This window comes from Pangasianodon hypophthalmus, chromosome 11 (genome assembly GCF_027358585.1).
Source record: "Pangasianodon hypophthalmus isolate fPanHyp1 chromosome 11, fPanHyp1.pri, whole genome shotgun sequence".
NCBI classification, from domain to species: domain Eukaryota; kingdom Metazoa; phylum Chordata; class Actinopteri; order Siluriformes; family Pangasiidae; genus Pangasianodon; species Pangasianodon hypophthalmus.
The window spans coordinates 18002506-18026675 of record NC_069720.1 but is presented as its reverse complement, the minus strand read 5'-3'; the positions used below and the strand labels follow the sequence as shown (position 1 = coordinate 18026675).

General features: G+C 39.3%; 1 protein-coding gene across 5 annotated transcripts in view; it reads right to left on the bottom strand.

Annotated features, from left to right (window-relative positions):
• Nucleotides 1–24170, bottom strand: part of nlgn1 (neuroligin 1) — a 255896-nt gene that overhangs the window by 166043 nt on the left and 65683 nt on the right. For 3 of the 5 annotated variants that reach the window (XM_026928425.3, XM_026928415.3, XM_034308974.2), the window contains exons 2-3: nt 17360–18154; nt 16690–16749 (exon numbers count right to left, since the gene is read on the bottom strand). In XM_026928425.3, the coding sequence (XP_026784226.1) occupies nt 16690–16749; nt 17360–17843 (544 nt within the window). In that variant the 5' untranslated portion in view covers nt 17844–18154. The remainder of the gene's footprint in view (nt 1–16689; nt 16750–17359; nt 18155–24170) is intronic. The other 2 variants (XM_026928435.3, XM_026928442.3) reach the window with 1 other exon arrangement.

The following is a 24170-nucleotide window of genomic DNA, read 5'->3' as shown; positions in this document are numbered from 1 at the left end:
GTGTTTTATTCTTCATATAACACAGCATAATTTTTATATGTTTATAATTAAATTTCATGTTGTGGAGACAATTTAGTCCTTGTTACCACTTACATTATAGCAGATATACCCAGTCATGCCCTCTTGCAGTTGTCATGTTTATGAGAACCCAGAAAGAGTGAAGTCATCTATCCTGAAAACTTTCCTTGCAGTGGAAAACTTACCGACTGTTACACAGTGCTGACAATGGAGACTCCTTCCATAAATGTTTAAGTATTTCTCACATTAATGTAAACGTGTGATTTGCCTACAGTCATAGCTGCTGTCCTAGAAAATTAATCAACACCTTCTGTCTAGTGCTGTGGTTGAAATCGAAATAACATCTCTGCACCAAACCCTCCACCATTCAAATGACTGCTACATCCAGAGGCTATTTTTGAATATTACATAACAGGATATTAAGACTTTATATAACAAATAAAGCTTGCTAATGGAGATTCCCTGTTGGAACATTTCAATATTGAAATATGGAAGATGCCACTTAACATACTGAATACAACATATATTCATTTATGACTTACCAAGAACTGACACTGGTGACTTCTTAAATAATTGTTAAATAAACATCTCTTTACAAAAGGCATCACCATATCAACCATTATACACCGATCAGTCATAACATTAAAACCACTGAGAGGTGAAGTGAATAACATCGATTATATCATTACAATGGCACCTGTCAAGGGGTGGGATATATTAGGCAGCAAGTGAACAGTCAGTTCTCGAAGGTGATGTGTTGGAAGCAGAAAAAATGGGCAAGCGTAAGGATCTGAGCAACTTTTACAAGGGCCAAATTGTGATGGCTAGCTTGTAGGGTCTTCCCTGTTAGTACCTACCAAAAGCAGTCCAAGGAATGACAACTCGTGAACTGGCGACAGAGTCATGGGTGCCCAAGGCTCACTGATGCACATGGGGAGTGAAGGCTAGCCCATCTGATCCGATCCCACAGAAGAGCTACTGTAACACAAATTGCTGAAAAAGTTAATCCTGGTTATGATACAAAGGTGTCAGAACACACAGTGCATTGCGGCTTGCTGCGTATGGGGCTGCATAGCCACAAACCGGTCAGAGTGCCCATGCTGACCCCATCCACCACCAAAAGCACCTAGAATGGGCACGTGAGCATCAGAACTGGACAATGGAGCAATGGAAAAAGGTGGCCTGGTCTGATGAATCACATTTTCTTTTACATCATGTGGATGGCTGGGTGCATGTGTGTCACTTACCTGGGGAAGAGATGGCACCAGGATGCACTATGGGAAGAAGGATTCACTATGGTGGAGGCAATGTGATGCTCTGGGCAATGTTCTGCTGGAAAACCTTGGGTCCTAGCATTCATGTGGATGTTACTTTGACATGTGCCACCTACCTAAACACTGCTGCAGACCAAGTGCACCCCTGAGACCAAGTGGCCATAATTGTTGCAGACCAAGTGGCCTCATTCAGCAGGATAATGCGTCTACCACACTGCAAAAATTGTTCAGGAATGGTTTGAGGAACATGACAAAGAGTTCAAGGTGATGACTTCCAAATTCCAAATCAAGCATCTGTGGGGTGTGGTGGACAAACAATCCATAGAGATCCCACCTCACAACTTACAGGGCTTAAAGGATCTGCTGTTAACATCTTTGTGCCAGATACCACAGCACACTTTCAGAGGTCTTGTGGATTCCATGCCTCAAGGGATCAGAGCTAGTTTGGTGGAACAAGGGGGACACAATATTAGGCAGGTGGTTTTAATGTTATGGCTGATCAGTGTATGTTTCTTTGTTAACACATTTTTTAATGGTTATGTTGTTACTAAAGAAAGGATAATGTATTAGAAGGAGCACAATAAAATAACCCTGTGATTTAAATTACAGCCAGCTACTACCATCAGAGCCATGCTGTAACAAAAGACTAATGAAAACCTCCTGGCCAATCCAATTTAAGAATTTAACAGCTCTGTGGTATGTCTTATAAGACTAACATGGGCTTGAAAGTCATTAAAAATAATAAATTCATATGCTTTCTTGTACGAGCAATAGTAACAAGAAGAAGATGAATATCACAAAGCAAACATGCTTGAGCATTTTAAGCTGAGGGCAATATAACAAACACTTTTTCCTTGGTTACTGCGAAGCATAACTGGCTTTTTATAATATTCACAGGCATCTACGCTTTCTATCAACCAGCCAACAAGCACAAACATGAAGGAAGTGTATTCAGGAGTGAGGTGGGAAATAAAAATGATGTGAAAAGGCCAAGCAGCCCATGAAGACTTCTAGTAAATTCCAAAAGTCAGAGGTTTGGGGAATGCAGTGAATGGAACTAATTTCCTACCCTACACTGATCATTAATTTACTACACAATCAACTTTTTCTCCATCCAAACTCTGGTCACATGATCACAATTTTATGCTGACATTTAAGGAGCCAACACTTACTCCTCTCCACAGATACAAGGGGATTGGGAACATCAGTGTGTCTTTTGAGCTCTTATCACTGCACCCTGCAGACAGCAACAGTTAGATGACAGGACATGGAACTATAGGACACTTCACACGGGATATGCTGACGCTCCCTGAGAGTGCCTAGGACACAGGGAGTTTGTCATGTGTGACTCTCGACAGCCCGAGTGCAGCTCCGTATTCTCCTCTCACTCACTCCTTCAGTATTTGTCCTCATCTGTGCTTCCTGCAGCAAGGCACCGTGTGCCAGTTGAGTCCAACTCATTATCATGTTACAAATGCAATATGAGGCATGAAGCCTGGTTTTAAAAAAATTGCATCCTCAGTCTCATGAGGTTTGCTTTCATTCCGCTCCTCAGCCTTGCTCTGGAGTTGATGAAGGAGTGAACTTTAGTGCATTCACATGTCACCAACGAAGCTGATAAAGCAGGCTCTTGTGAAACGCAGTCCAAAAAAAAAAAATGGAGCAAAGCCATCTGTATTGAGAAAAAGCCTTCACCTCAGATTGCTGCTGATTTCTATTTTATTCAGTTATGCCTTCTCATTCCGTGATTCCTAAGAGCTTTGCACATTCTTCTGGCTTCTTCTTTAGCTTCCGCCTGCTTCTTCCGAATATCACAACCAACTGAGAACCCCCTCGGCTCAGAATACACTAATTGGTGCAGCTAAAAAAAATGGATGAAGAAACCGCTCCCTATTTGTCTAATGCCAGACTGAATCCGCTGAGGAAAATGAAGTGAACCGTTGCAAGATTCTAGATTCAAGAAACAAACTATTTTAAACTCGAAAAAGAAAATCAAGGGAGCACAACATAACACCACTTAAGATTCAGATACTGAGCTCAATAGATAAATTATACTGCACCATGCTAGTGGGACAGAATAAGAGCCATCTGCACTATTATCATCACTAAAAATTTTAACTCCTACCAAGAACACTCAAGGACCTAAAGCCTTCCATCTGAAGAAACATTGCTGCTTGTTCATCCCCACACTGGAAGAAATGCATGCACAAGAGGCACGCATTCATCACAGGCATTCACTACTTTGTTACCAATGTTGGCTGAGTTTCAAATGATCCCTTATAAAAAAAATAATTTCATGTAAATTTAATGCATCTCATACAACTGAACATGCACAGCAGAAACACTGTCTTGAGTTTGCAATACACTGGCTGCTTTTACTTATTGGGTTTCTTGTATTCACTCTAAGCAACATAATGGGATCAATAGCATTTCCAATTTCATTAGGCACTTGCTAAAGTCACTACTTTGTTAGATTGGCTGGGTATGAATCAACTGTATGGTTATTATCAGGTAATTTGGAAGAAATTTCACACAATGAGTATATTATATTTCCTGGCAGGATGTACGGCTTTCATATCCAGCTAATTATGCCATGGTAACAGTATGACAAGATGCTATCGCTTTTCTAATGACATGACATACTATACCATAATTGTGATCTTGACCCATTCTTTCTTCTTATATTTTAATCTCATTTGACTTCTGTGTTAGTTTAATATCTGAACTAATCTCACTTTTAAACTGCTAAATTTCCAAAGGCTCTTTAGCACCTCTTGCATTATAGCCCTTTATGATTTTCATAGCAATAATAGTTTTGTTTGTGATGGCTGATTCATGCCTTCCTTATAAAACCACAGTAGAGATGTAATTGACTATGAATAAATTATTCTGAATGAACAGATAATGTTTTTTTTTGTTTATTTGTTTGTTTGTTTTTAGGTGCCAGAAAGGTTCGCACCTGGATCAAACCACGTTGGATGAAACCAAAGTGTAATGTGACTGGGATCCCACGTAACGCAACAAAAATAAAAATCACATGAGCAGGAGGTTTTTACTGTAATGTGGGTGAGCAGTCAGATATAAAGCTCACAGGACAAAGATCACATTCATTAACATGATGCATTTTCAGCGTTCATTTATTCATCCTTAGTAACGGCTTGGTCAGGGTCACAGTGGTTTAAATTAGGCTACTAGTTTGTTTATATTTTAGAAAACAGAATTCAATTCAGAAAAAAATTTGGACAGGTACAAACAAAAATAATAACTGCGCAAGCAGAATTTAAAAAGTCCCGCACACATCAAGTGATGCAGCTAAGCTTGAGGAACTCATGGATCATGCTAACCGTGCTGGTATTTCTACCTCTAGATTTTTTCCCCCATTGTTACAGTGTTTCCAGGGACAAAATGGTAGGGTTCATATTTAGTTAAAAAAAATACCTTGTGGGTTTGGTCGTGTATATCTATAGACGTGTATATCTGGAGCACAAGCAGATACAGATACAATCCTAAACCACAGGCATTAGTATCCTCTGCTTTACATTTGTCCCAAAAAAACAGCAAATCATTGCTTGGATTACTAAATTACTGAAGTGCTGCACCCTGAACATCACAATCTGCCTTTGGAAGCTAAGTCTTCTTAATCAGATCAGTGGTCTTTTTACTCTTAATACTTTTTATATCGATGTTCTCTGAATCTGCAGTAAACAGCCTGCCTCCTTGTCACGTTAAAATAATTGCAACGCTCTCCGAATCAAGCAACTGCAGCATTCTGAGCTCTCCAAACACTGCCTCCCTCAAGGATTGATAGCATCCTACTGCCATTAATATTCAAGGTGAAGTCCCTCCGAGTCTTATGCCGACCCTGCCCACATGATCACGACTCACACAGCTCACTATTGTTCTCCCACACTCTCTCATTTTCACTTACCCAGCCTGTTTTACTATTCTCACTCATTTTGCCTTTCCTCCTGCCATCTTTCTTCAGCTTCGGCTCATGTTCTGATTCTCTGTTGATGCACTGTACTAGCCTTTATCATTTATTTTTGTCCCACTGGGATGCAAAAGGCTAGATAGCAAAGACTGTCTATCATTTGCACATTTTCAGTCTTTCCTTGGTGAGCACACCTCTTGGCATGGTCTCTCTGCTGCAAATTTAAAGAATTCAGATGAGCCAAGTAGTTGACTCCAAACTTATTGGCATCCTCTGTGAAAGTGAGCAAAAATGACGATTTTTTAAATTATTTTTTTAAGTACACCATCAAAGGGGAGTGCATGCAAGGATAAATCTACAACAATATGAAAATAGGCTGTAAATTGGCAACTTGGCTGTAAATTAATCTCTCAACAAGACTATGACAGAAAATATACACCTAAATCAACACAGAAATGGTTGTCGGGACACAAAGTCTCTGAACTTCAACCTTGTTTGAAACCTGTGTTCACAGTTGAAGAGGGCAGTCCACATGTCCAAACATTGGAATATTAAGCATGTTGAAATTGAGGATACTTGTAGTGTGGATAATGCATGTGATATTATTCTCTCCAGGGACAGGTTCTCCAGGGGGCCATGGCTAGGACAAGGGGCAACTACCACAAAACCACTCTCACTTGTGTAATTGTTATTAATTTTTCGTAAGATGTAGCGGCATTCTGGTTTCCAACAGTTTGCTTAGCTGCCTATGGTAACTATGCTAGCCTATGCTAACTTAGGTGACTTTTGGTGAGTTATTGAAGATGGAGTTCTGGTGTGGCCAGGTGACAAAAAGAAGCTAAATAATTTTGAGTTGCTTGACTATACCTGGTCACAGTGTTATGGAAAGCATGGGAAAGTGACTCCAGGAGGTATAATCCCAGGAAAACCATTGACTACAACTAGAACAAGGAAACATGAGGGGAAAAAAGGTTCAGAATCACACATATAATTAATGAGACTTTATGACAAAAAAGGAACATGAAGGTATATAAAGACAAACTAATCAAGGGATGAACTCAGAACAGGTGCATACATTCAGTAACAGACCAAGGATGGAGTGGAGACAGGACCAAAACACACATATGTATATGGTAAATAAACAAAAGCATATGGAATCAACTCAAAACAAAACATGGGAGCAGCACTTTGTCGCATTTTGACCTGTGCTGTGAGCTGAAAGAGGGAATTTCTGACAGTATATTTAATGGTGTTACTTCCTATTTTACTTGTGGCTGGATCCCAAATGGCATTCTATTAGGTATTAAGGGCACTACCAGTTTCTAATATGCCATTTTACATGCATATATATACTGGTTCGCTAGGTCACAGACTAAGACTACCATCAGTCCAAAAACATATATATATTTTTGGACTGATGGTAGTCTTAGTCTGTGACCTAGCGAACCAGTATCAGAATCTATTTACTGATAGAGACTTCAAAGCACTTCTGTAAGCCGCTCTGGATAAGGGCGTCTGCCAGATGCCATAAATGTGAATGTAAATGTATATAAGGAATACAAAGCCATTTGGGATTTGGAATAACTGTGTGTTCCAGGAGCTTAAGACAAGTTTAAAAAGCTTAATGTTCATTATGAAATAATGATTTTGCTTCATCATGATTCTATTTGTTTAAGAACATGACTTTATCTTCTGTAATACAACAGGTGATGTTTGGTCTGCCCAAAGCAGTATAAACATATTAGACAAATAATATTCAAATGTATTCAAATACTAAACCTTGTAAAGAATTAAAAACTTTGTTTAATGAGTAACACACTACTTGAGTAGTTGTTTTCATAAGACTTGTTTTTTGAACAACTATGTTTACTTTAGTTATTATTATATCAGTATGTTCACGTGCTGAAGGCTTTTGGCTGCTCCATCTTGTTGTGAGAGAGAAAAGAAAAAAAGAAGACAATACATAAAACAGAATAAAAGTAAAAACACAACGATAGACAAGAATGTGTCAATTAGGCTTTTGAGTCAGCTCCAAATTCCTGTTCCTGAATCACAAACTGTTCACAACTGCAGTTCCACTTGTTATTTTACTCTGCCCTTAAGACACTACAAATACTGCTGTACCCATTAATAAGCTTCGTTTAGGCACTGAGGAGTGAACCCCTGCTGAACCTGGGATTAAACTAAAGAAACCAAAAGGTGGGGTGGTTCAGAGGCTTGATTTTTAAACGTTTGGTTGTTGTTTTTTTTCTTCAAATTTCTCTTTTGCTTCAATAAACCATTAAAAAAGAGGAAGACTCTCAACCAGCTGCTAAGCAGGTCTGGGTTTCTGCACAATGCAATGTGTTAAACACATTGAACAACATAAAAAGTACACTGTGTACTTGTTTAATTAACAACAATATTGTAAGCATTGGCAAGTTGCTACGGTTCAAAGAGATTAAAACACTTCATGATGTGCTGTTATTGGAAAATAATCATTTTTTAATTATCTTTTTATCATTTTATATAACAGCATACCCTATTATGTTTTATTCTGTACTTATTTACAATGCATCCCATATATGGTGTGTTATAGTCTGTCATATTTTCTATTTAAGAGCTATTGTGTCCACATATGATAGAGTGAATATATCACATTCTTGGCTCCGATACTCCATCTTTCCTGTGCCTTGTGGATATGTGTGTGTGTGTAGTGAACACGGCCAACCTGAAGCAGGCACTAGGTCAATTGCTGTCCTTTCACTGCCAGCTCAAGGTGAACTACGCATTTAGTTAGACTCCACTGCATGCTCACCATCTGCAACAGCTTGTCGCTTCAAGTCCTCTCTCTTTTCTCTCTCTCCTCCAGGTTCAATAGTTGTCATTTGCTTTATGAGAAATCGCTCGGAGCTCAGCCGGGAACAGGGCCAAGTGCAGCACGCCCGTCTGTGTCTTCCGACGCTCTCCATTTTAGCTTAAACTGTAATTAAGGTGACTTGGCACTGTCGTTAGCACCCGTTTCCTATAGTTCAGCTGAATGAATGGAGGGTTGTTGACAGCGGAGCTCCAATAGCCACTTTTGCACGTTCAAAATTCAGCGCTCTTCACTGTGCGAGTTTTATCAGAGTGACAGCACAATTACACAAGTCCACTCGGAGGAACAGCAACTCAATGCAGAATTAATACCACAAAGCTTCAATCGTTAGTGCCTTATTCTTGCCAAAACCAGCACTCGTCTTATTGCTTGCGTTTTGTTACTGTAGAAGAGTATCTTTTCATTTAGAAATGCAATAAGTCATCTGTCCTTTTGCACAATGCACTAGCAGGCTAGGAAGGCAGACTGTCTGTTCTTTCTCTTTAAAGAGTTTTGCAACAGGGTCTCTGAATTTATCACAACTGCCATGAACCCAGAGAATGCCACCATCTCTCTGCAGTATTCAGCACCAGCACTTTCACACAATCAAAGTATAATACAATTCAGTATTGAATTAACTCCCAAGCTTGCCTACCTGCTACTACATATTTATGTTTTGCGTATATGGTGGATATGTATTAGATGCGTGTTTGGATTATATTGCACTAATCAGCTCAGATGTTGCTGTCCATCTCAATTATCTGCCAAAACCAAGCACCTACTCTTTACATGATAGCCACTAGAGGAGACAGGATCAGTATTTAATTAATACTCTCTTTTGTTCAGCTACAAATTAGCAGTTGCATTGACTAGACGACTAATACATTCACTAGTCACTGCTGTGAGAGTTGTTGAGTAGTTGGGGCAGTAAAAAAAAAAGCGAGGCAGAAGGTAAATGCAGCCAGACAGTAAAGAAAACAGGGTAGATGTACTTTGTTAGTCTGAAAATATTTCAGACTAGATAAAGTCAATCCTACAGTCATGAAATGTTTAAATAGTTTTTGGATGCTACTGAGACCGGAGTTGAACATGGTGGGGTCATTATCATTTGCTCTCCATACCTGACTGATCCTGCTGCCCTGCTTCTGTTTTGGTCACCTGAAAATCATTTACTGCTGCTAAGGATGGCCCCACATGGACTAAAGAGAGTGAGATTACTGACGATGGTAGCACACAGAAACCACAAAGATGGCTGTGGATGCTCATCCTTGGATATCTTTCGGAACAATTTGCACTTAAGACTTTAAGTTAAAACTATGATGAATTCAGAAATGACTAAGATGCTCATACTCATAAGTCGCTCATAAGTTCATAAGTTCCTGTTAACACAATTGCCCTTTTTGTCTCTATAGTATATAGTTATAGAATGAGAAATTATCTATAATCGCACTATTCGGTGTCACCCAGATGAGGATGGATTGCTTTTTGAGTCTGGTTCCTCTCAAGGTTTCTTTCTCATGTCGCCTCTGGCTTGCTCATTAGGGAGAAATTTTAAATTTAAAATGGATATCCAGAATTTATATAGTTCTGTAAAGATGCTTTGTGACAGCGTCCATTGTTAAAAGCGTTATACAAATAAAACTGAATTGAATTATCGGCATGGAAAGATCTACTGGACTCTGCTGTAGACATAACATTTTCCATTCGAGGAAGGTGCCTCATAATGTTGATGAACATGAGCTTCCAGAATTAGTGCTTTCAGCTAAGCTATATCTGCTGCCAGGTCACCCAAACGAGAGCATTTTAACATGTACGTCCTTACACAGTGTGATATGATACACTATTGATTCTTTTGCACATTTATTCCACTGATTTATTAATTCAATTTCATCATTAACTGTGTAGCCTAAAAAGCATCAAAGCTAGAAATGTAATTTGTAGCCTGTGTGTGTTTGCTAATTTAAGTGCAGGTTAATGTATTCCTTGCTGTTTTTTTAATCAGCATTTAGCTGCATTAATTTTAAAAAAGCCTAAAAATAATGATGTCTTAAAAAGAGTATTAATGAATTCCTTTTTTTTAAATAACTGGTCGACCGGCAGAAATTACTAGTCATGAAATCCCTAATACAAAGTGGTGAAACGTGAGGAATTCATGCATTTAACCATCTAAAACTGCTGTCCAACACAAATACGTCAACTTGAAATAATCTTATTTACGGTGGACCAATTTTTCACTTTCTGTCTGAAGAAGATTAGTGATTTTAAGCATAAAGCTTCTTATACTGTTAAAATATGATCTACTTTAAATGCACAGTTACACAATAATATAGAGAATGCCAGTCTGATCTAGCCATGCATGTAACTTCTAAACAAATCTGTACATTGTGTGTTAGCAAAACACACAGAATAAACTTTAGATATGTTTGTTTTCACCTCAACAATAACTAAATATGAATATGCTTAAATATGCTTAAATTTCAAGATTGAGTGTGTTTAGTTCCATATTTTCTTTCCTCTAGCTAATCTTCAGTTCTCCTCTGCTTTGCTAATGTATTTTTAAGCAACTGCCAAACTAATCCAGAAGATTATCATTACAAATAAACTTGCAGCTGCGTTACATATTGGAGTTATTATCTAAGATACTGACAAGTAGCAATATTGAAGTGGAAGCACACAAAATTTCAAACAGCTCTTCTTTCTTTGGCATTACTTAAGTAAGAAATGAATGGTTAGCATAGCCAGTATTTAAAATCTCACTCAAGGTAAAAGAAACCTCTTCATTGCTGATTCAAATGGCCATCATTACTATCAGCAAAATGGTTTTAATATTGCACTGGAAATGTTCCACAGTCCTAAAATGCCATTTAAACAGTCAAAAACTGTACACAAGTGTGAGAACTGCATATCAATTTCTACACATGCAGTTTAAATCAAATCTTACAATTATGTCAAGTCATTTATCTAAGTGCTGAAGGCGCAGCAATACAAACCCTTGATGGAATCTGCAAGGCTTCAAAACCTGAAAGACTACAGACTATTTCTGAAAAAGTGCTTGCTTATAAATGCAACCTAAGCACATAAACAATAATGCAAATAAGTAATATAAAAAGATGAGGAATGTCAATGTGTATATATAATATTCTGTTCCTTTGTAATGTTGAAAGAAAGCAGCCAGAAGCCTTGAATTTCCATCTAACACTTACCTAATTGCAATTTTCTCATTTTCATTACTAATGTATGAGTGTAAAATAATTACTCTTAACATTCTCTGCAGTTTAGCTGCCAAACAGCATGTGTGTTACATTAACTGCATCCATTCGAATCCTGTTGTATTTTCATATCAGTCATAATTAAGTTTTTTTCTTCCCTCAAAGTAACGCACTTGGGTTTCCAAAAATAAATATTGTAATAGCGATTCCTTAGTTTGCCAATTCATAATTCAGACTGATGGTTTGGTAAGCCAGGCTTTCACAATGCTGCATCCTCCACAGGGATTTATAATGTAAGCCAAATCGACTTAGGGAAACGGGTCATTTTGATCGCTCCAGGAATAATTCATGTTTGATTTTCTGGGTGAGTCAGACAGCAGAGAGGCAGGAAGAGACAAACAGCATCATGCTGCACTTTCAATATTCTGCTCTGTCTCCACCCACATTCACCTGCCTGCTGGATTCCTCCTAAACAATAAACTACACACACTCACACACATAGACACACACACATAATGGCCTCTCCATACCTCAATAAGCAGACTGAGTTCCAGCCTAAAAGCTGTATTCAGAGTTGAGTTAAGCATGCACAGTGAGGTTTTAATGTAGAAATTGCACATCAGGATTCAGAACTCAGACTTAACTACACACTTAAGCACTATTCAGATGGTAGATGTTATGTGAGACTTATGCATTCAGGGCAGAGTTTGAGTAAAACAGAGGTGATTCTCAATGTCTGTTTGAGTGAAGAGCAGTGTTAAGTCCAGTGCCACTGTCTGACAGACTGATGTAACTATAAATTCATGTTTTGGGCTGTAAATTCATTAAATACATAAATATGACTCTATTAATTAATTATTCGTACCGTCACTTTAAAGCAGGGGTGTCCAAAGTCCAGCCTCAGGGCCAAATGCAGCCTGTTGATAGATGTTAACTGGCCTGCGGCTTCTCTATTACAATGTATGATAGGTGGCCCACTGGCCAACTTGTTGCAATGTTTCTTTTCACCTGTAGGAGGCAGCAGACTGTGTTAACACAGTTAGCTAAAATTCATTTTTTTTCTCTGACTACACCTACAAATTAATTTCCAGAATGATATTTAGTCATGTCTACACAGTAGATAAGGGGTGGTTTCAGAAGAGCTAGAAAAACCTTGTTTGAATTCTCGAAAGAGTCCTTAACTAAAGTGGATTTGCAACCAAATGTTAAAAATGACAATTTAATTTATGGTTATATTAGCTTGTCCAAGTACTTACGATCACTACAGGACAAGATATAAAAATTGCTCTGATTCCTACACCATTCACCTGATGTGGATGTAAATATGCTTAAATTAAAGATGAAAGTCTGCACTTTAAGCTCATATTCATTATTTACGTATATAAGGTCAATGACCGGCCTGCAGGTATTTTGATCAGATCTAATCTGGCTTCCTTTGAAAAAGATTGGACATCCTGCTTTGAAGTCCACAAAAAGTATTTTTTGGATGTCATAAGAGATAGCAAATTATGGATAAAATTATGAATGATCTTAAAACGAGCTATAAGAGTAGCAAATGAGTGGTAGGGCATCTTACCCTACAAACACTTCGCACTTTCCTTTACAGAGCACGTCAAACCAGCAAAAACATTCATTAAACATTAAGGTATTGTGTGGCTTCATCAACTTGTGCGCATGAGTAGATGTCAGTGCACAATATAAAAAAAACTAAAATAAAATGCAAAATACTCTAGGATATGCTGGATCGAGTGCTATTTTATAAGCTGCAGAATAATGAGGGTGGAAGCCATATTGTTAAATTAAATCAGATTTGCAGGGATTACTGTGATATTTACAACAAGGACTATTTATACAGCAATATATTGGCAATATACAAGACTCCTATTGGACGTTAATTTCAATGCTTGCCATCATCTCATTCATTTATATCATATTGGTCTTTTTTATGTTTCATTTTTAAATTATCTCTTGTTTTTATAGTACATCGTATTACATTTGACAACAAAGAAATACTATTTCTGTCCACATTTTCTATCCCTGATTTTTTTTTAAGCTTGAAACAACTGCTTATGTTTAATGGCAGTGGTCTAGACACTGGTGAAAATCCCCCATCTCAGACAATTCAGCTCAAGAAAAATCTGGCAACCTAGAAGGCATGAACTACTTGCAGGTTATTTACATAATCTGAATGGATTATCTTTCTCTTAACTTTCCCTGTGTAAATACTGATGTAAACTTTGGACTTAAGATGCCCTAAGAACAAAATGACACAGGGCTCTAGACAAGGTGATAGAGAAGGACTAACAACAGATAGAGGAGAAAACAAATGAAGGAGACAGAGAGAGGGAAAAAAGGGTGAAAGAGGGAGAGATTGTGGCTGTAAGAATCCACTCCTGCCTCAGTTCTCTGTTGGAAGCCTACATCACAGCCCACCTCCCACAGGACTCCTGTCAACCATTGCAAAACTAGGACAGAGTGTGACAGAGAGAGAGAGAGAGAGAGAGAGAGAGAGAGAGAGAGTGTGTGTGTGTGTGTGTGTGTGTGTGTGTGTAGAAAGACTACTTATAGCACACAGCACATATCACTCAGTGCATATTTTCAAATTTGATCACATTTTACCAAAATTAGAAATTGAGTCAGGCACATTTCTGCAAGCATCATAAGATCAGTCGGTTAACGTCCCTATGTTGTCCCCTTCTGGCCTCTTTGTGAAATACTGAACATTTATACCCTCCTACTTAACAAAAAACAGTGTCAAAATTGGTTCTATACATGTTGTGTATACATATTTTTGTTCAGCAAAATACAAACTCTAACTTATGTATTTTAATAAATGTTCATATACTATTATTTTCTCTGACCAAATATACAAAAGATGCAACACTGTTTATCTTTGTTTATCTTTAAATAATTCTTATATAAAATCTCAAATCTCTTACATTTACACCCCAGCAGTGTTGAATGCTTAAATTTGATTGGTCAGGAGGTGTGCATTATTTTCATATAACAGTTTTATAAGTAGTTCTGGCTGTAACATGGATGTTAATATTAATGTGCTCATTCTAATAGGTTATTGTTTCTACAGTCACAGCTCATACACAGGGACTTGTACGGCAGATGCTCCAAATAATCTAAAACTAATTTTGTTAAAAACATGTTGTTTAACAAAGTAATTCTTATAATTGTTGATGTGGTGAAAATTTTTGTTCAGTGATGTATATTATTTTTATTAAACTAAATGACACTGTGAACTGTACCTAAGCCTAATCAATTTAGCTTGTAATCAGACATTGCCTGTCAAAATAGTGCTGTCAAATCATCATCAAAATAAAGAAGAGTGCTTATACACTCTGTATTGATGACAGCAGACAATGTTTCCAAAATGTTCACATGACCTAATAATAGACGTTAATAACAAAAAAATTATTCAACAGAACAGAACAGATTCTTTCCTGTTAGCATGAACAGAGATCAGTGATGTAAGGAGACGACGATGAGGCTCGTGTTTAAATGCCACCAGTGACTTTCACCTCAGGCGACAAAACAGAGACTGATGTGGATGATGCTGATAAAGTGAGAACTCATTTCTCATTGTAAACTGATTACTCAGTTATTAGATTAGGTTATAAATGTAGCAGTAGGAGGAACTGTCTTTCAGTGGAATTGGAATGAAATCTTTGACGAAAGTTGAAATGGCAGAACTTTACATCAGAAATTTGATCACGTGAAGGGTTTTCCCAGGCTGCCATTTACTTGCTGTTAACCTTGGTATGTATTGTTTCTTTTCTGAATTATGATTAGCATAAAGGTCATTATTTTAGGCTACAGAAAACTCACTAATACACTTTTTTCTGATCAGATTCCCTGAAATTCACCCAGGGTAAGACTCCAGTCCACTGTAGAGAAAATAATTCACATAACTTATATGGTTAAACTACTGTCCCTATCAAAAACATAAGAAGAGCAAAGAGAGGCCTCGGTAAAACCACAAAATAAATTCACTCCTCTTCAACTTGTCAAAATTGCAAAAAAAAAACACCCCATTTTTAAAATTATTTCATGCAACATAGTGTGTTTAAAATCATCAGCGTGTGCTTCATCTAATGCCTAGGGGCTAGATTTAACATCAACCACCAATTAGCACTAATCTCATTTACACTCATTTAAACATTACATCAACTAAGTCTTTGTGTTTTTTTAGGATATTTTCGAATGAATAAATAAAACCCGACAGTATAGCAGGAAAAAAATGAGCCAGTTGGCAAAATGTTTACACACTGCAAAGCAAAATCTTTTCTCGTTATTCACTCCAAGTGGATCAGATTTCTGACCTGAGATCAGGTCTCATTTCTGATAATGACGATGCAGTGATCCGTGAATGGCCTTCTCTAGAGCTGAAATAAGGCAGTAGAAATGAACAGCAGAACTGCTGAAGCATTGTAAACATTTAGCCATGAACAGTATAACTTAGTCACATTTCAGATTATACATCACAGCATTTTCACATTGTAAGCTAAATACGCTAGACACAAACAAGACAATACTATGAGTCTCCCCATTGGTCTCCACTCTCTTTCTTTCTTTTTTGTTTTCATTTCAATGATCTGATTATGTGAAATGTTAATCCTTTGTGGGGCACAGGCTAATTTCGCCAGCTGCCAGAACTCTGCAAACAGATAGCTTTGACAAACACACAGTGTTTAATGGGTGAAGGAAGCCGGTGGATTTTAAAAGGCTTGTGTTGTAATGACTGCTGAGTGTGTTGAAGGAGGAAATATTTGATTAGTGTAGATTAGAGAAGTCAGAGGACAGAAAAGGTCAAAAGAGAAGAGGGAAATGTTAACCTCGGTGGAATGGGTGGATGAAGGGTAGAGGTTAAGAGAAAACAGACAGAACAGGAAGTTGGGCCACAGCCATCTCCGCTCCATCTGCCATCTCCGTTTACATGTCAGAGTCTCAGCCATGGTTTTTTTTTTCCTAATTCCTCTTTTTTGGCAATGTCATAGCAAGAAAGGTCAAAGTGGAATCGTAAATGACTACATTAATCAAACAGGGTATATCAAGAGGGAGGTCACTAGACATGGTGTAGGCCATGCCGTGTGGGAGGGAACAGAGGGAATGGAGTGTGTGTCGGGCATTATCTTGATGAAGCCATTATCGATTTAGCTAGTGTAAGCCAATGGAATTCAGATAACGTCTCTTTTAATTGAGATTACATTTTGCAAGTTCAACGTGCACTCATCCAATTTAAGAGTGGGCATGGTCCCGTTTAACTCCTCATAGATGGAATCATTGATGCCAATCAATGAGCCGAGATCTTACAGCTTACTTTTTTTTTTTTTTTTTTTAATAAACTGTGGGATGGAGGGGAGATCTTTTGTCTTGTCTTTTTTTTGGTTTATCATGTCAGTGCATACATACCTCCTTTTCTACATATTTTCTTGCCCGGTTTCCTGGCACATTCCTTGGATATTCTTTTTACTGCAAAAATGAATAGAAGACTAAAGAATAACATGGAGCTCCGTTACAGACAGCAGGAGCATGCAAACAGCACTGAGACGAGGAGGGAAAAGAGGTTAACATGGAGAGCTGCTCTCACTGTCTTCCAATCCATCATTAGCATCATCATCATCTTCATCATGATGATCATTATTACTCTAAATGAGGTTCTCACTCTATGATCCTAGCTCATTGTGCCAGCACACACAATGGACACATTATGAACTGCTGGCAGATAAGTGAGAGTGAGAGAGGCGGGAGTTGAGAAGGAACCAGCTTCACCTAAAAAATGGACGTGCTACGGCACATGGGGGTGTGCGTGTGTGAAGGGATGGCGAGGGAGGTTAGGAGACATACAGCCACTCTTACGCACGCTCGCACAGGTCGTCCATACTTACTTACATATATATAGGTACTCACTCGCATCACACATAAACCTGTCCCCACATACACACACACAGACACATAAAAGCAGTGGCATGCATGCTGACATGCAGCGGTCATGCTTTCCTAGGTTCACTCACACAAAGGAGATACAGAGACGAGACAAACGGATCCATGGATACACACTGCAGCACACATACACACTCACCATCCTCTGTGGGCACGTAAATGTTTAGGAAAAGGCAGTCTTCGCTCTGCTCCTGCACGTAGGTTGAAACCACCTCCAGGCCGTTGGTGAACCATACAGGCAACATGACATCAGGCAGCCTGCCTTCCACAACACTCTGTGGGCACACAGGGCCAAAGTGTGTGGCGTTGCGGATGTCTTGCCAGGGCATGGGTGGCTCGGGGGGCTGAAATCGCCTCTCCCCTGTAGGAGGTGCCGCGTAGGGCACACCCAGGAACTGGATCACAGGCCCCAGAATCTCGTTGTTGAGTTCTTTCTTGAAGCCCCTCAGCTTGCCGTATGCCGTGGTCACCACAGGGTCCAACTCGTCCAGCTTCTCCGCAGCACCCACCCAAGTCTGGAGCGCCAAGGCCAGCACCCACAGCAGGGAGGGCAGCTCCAAGCCGGCACACATATCCAGCCGTGACTGCATGGCACTCCAGGGCCGACCGAGCTGGCCGAGCATAGTTCGCTAATTCCCCTCCCCTCCCCACAGTGATACAAGCTCCGACGCTGGTTTTATATCCGCTATATCCTTTGATTGGGCACGCTCAAAGCCGAGAGGTCACACCTGCGAAACGTAGGACTCTCGAAACGTCCAGTGGTTCTTTGCATGGCAAGGGTTCCCTCATCGAGTGCTATGCATGGCAAGACAACATCTTCGCCACACACTATTCGTCAGGTCACGTCCTATCCACGCAGCCGCTGTCCATGCTAGCCATTCACGGCTGGTTGTGGACAGATAAATCAAGCCCGCTGAGGCCCCAGGTCTATATCCTGCAGGAAATAAAAAAGAATTCATTAGTGCCTGGATAGAGGCAGATGGGGAGTGCAGCTTTATTGAGCGTTACGGTCCTGCACGATTGCCATCAAGCGGAATGTTCCAGGATCAGAGCTCAGCTATATGACGTTGCATCTATCATGCTGACCGCTAAGACCTGGTTAGTTTAAGAGAAGCTCTGAACTCACTGACATTGATGCAGTTTCAAAAGAGGGTCAATTGGAGGAGAGATGCTATAATAGGGTTATAACTGTGGCATGGTTTAAGGTATTGAAATAGAGGCATCATAGAGAACTGTAAATAAAGGCAACACAGAAGATTAATTTTCACTCAGCTGATACAAGGCCAAAAACAATCGTAGTCTACGGAGACTGACTTTAATTAGGATGATACAGTAGACAAACAACATCTAAAGTAGTTGAAGATAAACTCTAATACTTTCCAGCACATTTCAACTTCTTACTTAAGTACAAGGGCATATTTCACCCTTGCATACATATAAAAGCTATTTTTATATTCTCCACAGGAAACATGCCTTAATGAGCAAGACAAGTACATTTATAACTGCTTCAGCAGACACAGAGACAGCCGCGTTCAGATCTGTCCTTCATTTAGCACACTAAACGAATGAACCGCCACTACTCCCACAGCAACAAAATAGGGTTTATGTTCACAGACAACAGGACACTTGTCCTGAGCATTACTGTAGAGCCACACACAGACTGAAGAACACTCTGCTCCGAGCTTCCTAACAAGCAGATCATTCAGTTGCAGACATGGAGGATTCAGAATTTCCGGAGCAACCTACAGTAGCGGCTATGTCCGAAAAGAGACGCTGAATGAGAACCAATTTAGAGTGACCTGCTCTCTGGCCTCAAAACTGTGAAGACCTTCTACTATGTTTGATCCAAAATACGTCATTATGATACAGCCAAATGCCAAGGCATGGTCAGAATCATGGTCAGGAAATGTTTTTTTCAGAGAATGAGTACATGCTCTCGGTACTTATTGATACAGATAACAATGCTGATACCAACAACAGTAAGTTTCTCATTTAGTATTATTTAGCTCTGGTTAATTGATGTTAAAAATAAACACAATGCTATGCCATGAATTGCACAGGAGAAAACAGGAGAAAGGTGTGGACGATGAAGAGTGAGGGGAAAGGAAGCATGTGTCTCAGTGTTTGCCTAACTGAAGTGATCACACACACTACAGTTTCTCTGTACGATCACTTCACTGCTTCATGCGTGCACAGTTCATGGCACCTTGCATTCATTTTAATGACCATGCTCTCTGACACTGCTCTGGGCACTCTCTATTAAAGATATATTTTAAATGCCATAAGATTATTTGTATTGTAGGAAGACGCTCTAGTACTTTATTCTCACAGAGGTAGCGGATGTTTGAATCGAAACGTTTTTTTTTGTTTTTTTTACACGAAATAGCGGTATCAGTACTGTTATTGGACAAATCATATGGTACAACAGAACAACCACTAAAGCCCAAAGAATTATCGATCAGCATATTCGACATATGTAATATCATTTCCTGACATAATCATTTCTGGCCCAGTCCTTAGAACCTCTAAAGGAAGTTCCATTTATCTTACTGAGCTGTCAGATAATTAGTGAACACGCCTTGAAATTATCACCTGATTTATCTCTGGTTCTTTTATTTATCTTTCTATCTGTCTTATCTTGGCCTGGTCCTCATTTCTGCCCTTTGCACTTCATATTTCAAAACAAACTGCTGTTTATTGACAGGAGTGGACAAATGGTATGCATCCATACAAATGCAAATGACATCCTAAAATAATTAGGCAAACGAATAAACAAGAGGCCTGAAATACATTGATTGGGTGCTGTATTGTTAATGAGACTATAAAAATGCTGGGAGGTTTTCTACAATAGAGCAGGAAGAAAAACTGCGGCCGGGCCCTGCCATGAGCTGGGCAGGCGAGCCAAATATTTAGATTATGGAGGCAGAAATGGAAAGCCAGACACACGGTTTGGCTGGTAAATGATAAAACACTGTCAGTGTAATGAGAAAGAGTGTGTCAGAAATGATATAGAGGTGGTTTGGAATATCGCAAATCGCTATTTGGTTTGGTTTCACACTGCACCCAACTAAACTATGAAAAAAGCTGGTGTGTAGGGCAGAAAAAGTACTCATAAAAATCTTTCATTTAATGCTCAGAAATAAGACAATTAAATACCACCTGAGTGTGGAGAACACTGAGCCTGTACTAAATAAACTACTATATAATTATGTAAATAACCAGTTTAAAACATTTTGTGTGTGATATCCAGCATTCGTCTTCTCTTTTTATCAAATATACCAATTTTATAAAATACCAAATATCCAAAACACATCACATTTCTGCAGTGTTAAGGGTCTGTCCTTTGGCTAAGCACTTCATTGCTCAGTTTAGCAGCTCTCATCTACAAAAAATAAAAAATAAAAAAATTCACAACCCCAAACACACATTTGGTTCAGTTGCTTAGATTCAGGGTCAAATCGCGTTCTCGCTGCAATCAAAGTTCACTTTAAATGGGACCAAACCATGTCGCTCAGACGCTCTCGGACCTTGTGTGACTGTTATGTTCTCACTTGTAAAAACCAAAGGAGAAAACACATCAGACTTTGATTCAAACAGACTAAATGCTGCATATGTGACAGCACCCTTAATGGATTCTCAGAAAACATGCATGGGGTCAGTACCATTTAAACACCTGTCCTGTAAAGCTCCTCTTACAAACTCTTAACTCTGCAGATTAAGGTTCTAAATTTTTCTAAAAAAAATACAGAAGCCAGGTTGCCTTCTTAAAATGTTCCCAAAATCACTTCTTTGTATGTTCAGTAATTTCACAGGAAAGGTTTTTTCCCCCCTTCCCCCAGTCTGGGTGCATTTCTGACCCTTTTAGCCCCTTAAATTTCACACACATCTGAAAGAACACAGACATTTCTCACTCTTCCTCTCCTCTGTGTTATTTCAGCCCATTACAGGGAACCTCTATGTCTTGTTGGTGATTACGCGAACAGCAGCACATTTTGCACACTGGCACAAAACAACTTCTGCCATACTGCTGTTTTCAAAAAATACAACTTTTTCTGCAGCATACCAAATATGCATGGAGCCTACGCACTGAAGTAGGGAGCACTGCTGAGGTGAGAATTCAAATCAAAGAACTTTTAATGAAGTTCTGAATATTCGCTTTGCAGAAGCTGGAAGATGGTTTTTGATTAGACGCTAGTGCAGCGTGGAAAACAAATGACCTATTATTTTAGCACGAGCTGTCAGAAGCGCGGGACGTAGGGTGCGAAAGGCGGCTTATTGCCGCAGTCAGTCAACAGCCCGAACAGTCCATCACCATGTGCTTTAGGTCCACGCAAGCCTCACGCTGACCTTAATGATCTCATTCCACCTCCAATCAGGCTTTGTGGAAATTTATAGGCAGCGGCTTATATGCCTATTTTCACTGATGTGCTTAGCTTGCAGGACTGCCCGGCTGCCGCTGGAGGAGGAATGAGATTTTTTTTTTTTTTTTTTTGGCGGGGGGGCTTAGGGCCCAACTAAATTTGGTGAGGATTCAGGAAGCTTCCTCCCAGGCTCGTTAAAAAAAATGGACCACAGTTTGAGATATATTCACTGTATCATCAGTTCTGTGTAAAAGCTGTCACTTGGTCTTTGGGGGCCGGAGTAATGAGACGTGATGGTGCTGGCTGAGACTGGGTGTGCGTGTGTTTTTAACAGGTACACAGACAACGTGAGAACAGTGGGGGGAGTTATTCTTATAATATTCTTATAAGTGTGAAATGCACCTAGCACAAAATGAAAAGCTTGGGAATATGACATGACCGTGATAGGTAGAAATGCTTCTCTAACTCAATGCTGGACAGCATGTGATATTTGACTGACATAGAGGCAAATGCACTGGATTTAACCACATAATTTTGTGCCTGGAGGACAAATGAGAAGTTCAGACGAGGAGGTGGGGAATGTTTCCAGTGAAACTGCTGGTTACTTAGATAAACCTACCTTGTGTCTACACTCACTGTCCATTTCATGATGTAAAGCTACCATATAGACCACTTTGTAAATACACAACTTGCAAATCCATCCCCCAGAATATTTGAATATTCTGTGCACTTTTCTGGCCATAAGTTTCAAAATCCTGAAGAAATTTGTCTGTCTGTCCACATTTCCATGTATGAGCACTTCTGTGTGCCAGTTGCCTACTAGAAAACCAAACACCACCATTCAATGAGCTTTTCTTAAGATCACCAACTTTAAAAGCTTTATGGTTATTTTCATAAACAGGTATCAATTATGAAATACCCTTGTGAGTTTGCTTACAGAAAAAGGTCTGTAGTTGGTCTGCACTGTCAGTCAAATTGCCTCTTTCTGTGAAAGTAGGCAGTTCTTGGTCATGCTGAGTGACCAATGGGAATAATAACTGTAAACCTACACACTACATGTATTTGTGTACCTGAGAAACTCAGAGTACAGTATATTAACATGAGTCTCAAGTTATAAGGTTCCTGGAACCTGGAAGTTTTGTCTAAGAGTTTCTGTTCTAAAAACTCTCTTAAAGCTCTGTACTCACAAATGTGGAAAAAGATCTACAAGTTAATTCGCAGCCCCTGATTTAGTGCATGCCTGCAGTAACATGGTGAAGCAAACAAGATCCTGCAGCTCAGCATCTATCTGCAGCTCTGCACCATCTCAAATGACAGCTAGCAGGCAGCCCACGCAGACTCTGTGCTACCACTTTGTTAGTGTAAAAGTACTTTCTCTCATTCTCACCATCCTTCTATCTCACACTTTTCTCTCTCTCATGCCCCTCTCACTATCTCACTCACTCACTCACACACACTCACACACTCATCACTGACCATCCCTATGGCCTTGCAGGGTGTACATGTAGTAAGTAAGAGCAAGTTGTTTGTATGTGTGGGACGCCACTCATTTTCTTCTCTTTTTTTCACCTGGCTGCCATCTTGCGACTTCTGCTCTATGAGGTCATCAACGAAGCACACTGTTGGCATGGAAACCGAGCGGCTGAGCTCTAAACCAATGGAATGGACCCGAAAAGGAACGGAGCATCCTACTCACTCTCTGTGGGGCTTTAAGTCCACCATGCGTGGGAACGTCATTATCATGCGTCCAGAAAACAATAAGCTGCACAATTAAACTTTTAGCACTTTTTTTTTAGCATTTCTATGAAGCACAGGAAGGGGTTAGAACTCTCTGAAGTTTTGATTCTGCATAGAAAATGCCTCCTCTGAATCCATCAGCATCAGCCAGTCAAGTAACCATTAGGACCAATTAAATTATTTGACATCAAGTCTTAAGTAGTCAGTTCCTGGAGAAGGTTGATGCTTTAAATGGCCTTCAGGGTTAGAACTGTAACTTAGGGAGGAGGCAAATGGGTACATTATTGTCATGTTGCTTCAAATGGAGCATAGAGTACAGACACTGGGAGGGCCTAGACGGTCTCATAAAAACCAACATAATAATATTCTAATGCCCCCATCTTGTACCATAAGAGTGAGATACTGAATTAGCCACTGATTAATAATGATGCACAGCATAGATGTGAATAAATTATACAAATGTAACACACATACATATGAATAGTACTGTTTTTTTTTGTTTGTTTGTTTGTGTGTTTGTTTTTTGGGTGGGGGGGGGACCCTATAGGGGGGCAAATAACTGGGAGTTTTTTTTAAACTTTCATGTCTTGAGCAAGCAGTCAGATATGACCACATTCAACAAGAACATTGTATTTACATTGTTCATTCATTCATCCTTAGTAACTGCCTGGGCAGTGTTGTGTTGGATTAAAATTAGGATAATATTGCATATGTACTGCAAAATTATTAAAAACATTAAAACACATCTCTAGTTGAGACCAATTATCTCAAGTGATGTAGCTGAGTTTGAGGAATTGTCAGAGCCAGAATTGCTGGCATTTCTGCCTCTGCATTTTTTCCAGTGTGGTACAG